Genomic DNA, 2347 nt, shown 5'->3' on the forward strand with positions numbered 1-2347 from the left:
TCGTCCTTCCAAAGGGTATTTTATACTAAACTCAGGAGCCATGTCTAAGATACGTGTAAATAAGAGACACTGTTTTCAGCAGGCAGGGTCACTTAGAATTTGGCAAGATGTGTGTGTGTGTAAAACAAACAAGAAGCAGGAAGATTAAAACTGAGGCCTTTGTAAGAAGTACACAAATGTGTCTCAAAGTATCTGACCAGAGAAGTGAATTACAGCTGTTTGGAAGGCTGGTTAAAATGCACAGACAATACTAACTGCAGACTCCTAGTTGCCCCAGGCAAGCTAATACATATTCATCCTTCCCTGGCTATGCACCTGCAGATATGAAATGCTCTGAATTTTTGTTGCCCTAGGCAACTCACTTGCTTCGCCTTTACAATACAGGTAGCCCTGTCCACAACTTGGGTGAACATTGCTGTGCTTGCCACAGTTACTGTGACAACCATGGGCAGCATAACCCTTTTTAGCAAATACTGGTTTAACAAGTAGGGGATGGTGATGGCAAGGAAACAAGTCACACAGTCTCTGATGTTACCAAGATGGATGGCTGTTCAAGAACGGAGCTGGCAAGGCACCCCTTCATGCTTCTTGCCTTAGCTTTGTCATCTCCATTTTTCAAGCTGCTTGGTTAGCTTCTTCCTCCCTGCTCCTTCATGTCCCAGCTCCTCACTTCTGACACTGACCTTTCTCTCCACCATTCCCCTTTTCTGGACAGCCTTCACCCAGCTCTTCTGCCTCACTTCCTCTTCCTTCTGAATTTTCACCTCCACTCACAAGAGTATCTCTGCTGCTTTCCACCCTGCACCTTGTGTTTAGGATACAGTCCTTTAAGGTATCTGTGAAGCTAATGAACCTGCATGCTGCTCCCTAAGACCCTGGAAGGTAGCAAACCCAGAAGATGTAAGAGTCATCTGAGGTACTCTTCTAAATGTTTTGAAAGCTGGCAACAAAGTAAAACTGCCCAGGACCTGACCTACTCTTGTGTAGCTGTTGTAAGATTTGTTAAATTGACATTTCTGAAAGATTAGTCCAGAGACGAAAGGTGATTCAGTGGCTTGGGCTTTAACTTTGTCTGTGAGAGAGCCGATTTAACTGTCTGTTCTCTCACTGACAGCCTGAGTAGATGTGGGAGTGTCATGTTCTCCTTATGCTTCAGATTCCCATTTTATAAACATGGGCTACTAGCATGTTCATTGCAATGAGAAATATAAGAAAACATGAGATGTATAATGATGGAGGGAGAGATACACATAGGTATTTAGGCTAGATCTTTTGTTATTTGCTTTTAAATGGTGTCTATAAACTTAATGTTTTCCTTTTTGGAATTTCTCAGAAGTTGATGGCTCTCCAGTATCTGAGATTGAAGGCCCTTTCACAACAGCAGATGTTGCAAGCAACTGTGTTTCTAGCGTTTCTTTCCATGAACCAGTGTTGTGGATTGCCTCCTATGCTCTCATGAGCCTGTGTGGAATTATCCTCCTTATACTGATCATCCTGCTGCTTATTCCACCACGGTGCCAGCATCGCTACACTGACAATGACGTGGTCAATGATGAATCCTCCTTAGTGCGTCATCGATGGAAATGAGAAGCTTGATCATGAAATCTGGGACTTATACAGAATGAAAAACAAAGTACTTTGCCAAGGGGAAGAAGCCAATGCCTCAGTCCTTTCTACACTCATTACAAATTGCTGTTGAAATCCAGCCAAATATCCTGCATCATAACTTTTTAAACTTTATTTTCTAACACTGATTCTGAACCAAAGCACTGTTAACCACCTCTTAAGTGCTACGGTACTGGATTTGCTACTGCAGTAAAATGAGCCTTTGTGCTCTCAATAGTACCTTATTTTTGAAAAAAAAAAAAAAAAAGAGAGAAAAAACCACACCATGCTGTTCTTCTGCTGTCCATCCCTCTCGCAAAAAAAGAGCTGTCAGTATTTTCTAACTAATCAAGTCCTGACTGTAGAAAAAGAGAAAAAACTTAATAATCTTTCTTATTAATTGCATTAAATGAATACTGCTTTATGTTTACATCAATTCATTCTGAAACTGTGCTTACGGTGCGGGGGAGGGAGAAAGGCCATACTTAAGCAGCAGAGAAAAGCAAGTGAGGTCAGGAAGAAATGTTGATTTGTGGGTTTTTCTCCTCAAGATCACTGCTGCCACTTGAGAGGGTCGCCCTTCCTGAGTGTCATTACAAAATAGTGTGAGGAGGTGAAAACTGGGGAACTAACCTGTTCAGCCTTAGTGTAAAACAAGACTACCTCTTTTAATTTACAAGGATACTACCACTGGTAAGCCTGTGGCTTAGAACTGGTCTTGAAGCACAAGATACAACCAAAT

The 2347-nt window shown here is 41.8% G+C and overlaps 1 protein-coding gene across 1 annotated transcript in view; it reads left to right on the plus strand.

Moving 5' to 3' along the window:
- The window catches only part of BACE2 (beta-site APP-cleaving enzyme 2), a gene marked incomplete at its 5' end in the record, with an annotated part of 21602 nt that extends 19741 nt beyond the window's left edge, over window positions 1–1861 (plus strand). The window contains one exon of the mRNA XM_010023203.1: window positions 1334–1861. Within this exon, the coding sequence (XP_010021505.1) occupies window positions 1334–1587 (254 nt within the window). The remainder of the gene's footprint in view (window positions 1–1333) is intronic.
- Between the last annotated feature and the right edge of the window lie 486 nt (window positions 1862–2347).

Source organism: Nestor notabilis, unplaced genomic scaffold (genome assembly GCF_000696875.1).
Source record: "Nestor notabilis isolate BGI_N333 unplaced genomic scaffold, ASM69687v1 scaffold13631, whole genome shotgun sequence".
Taxonomy (NCBI): Eukaryota; Metazoa; Chordata; class Aves; order Psittaciformes; family Psittacidae; genus Nestor; species Nestor notabilis.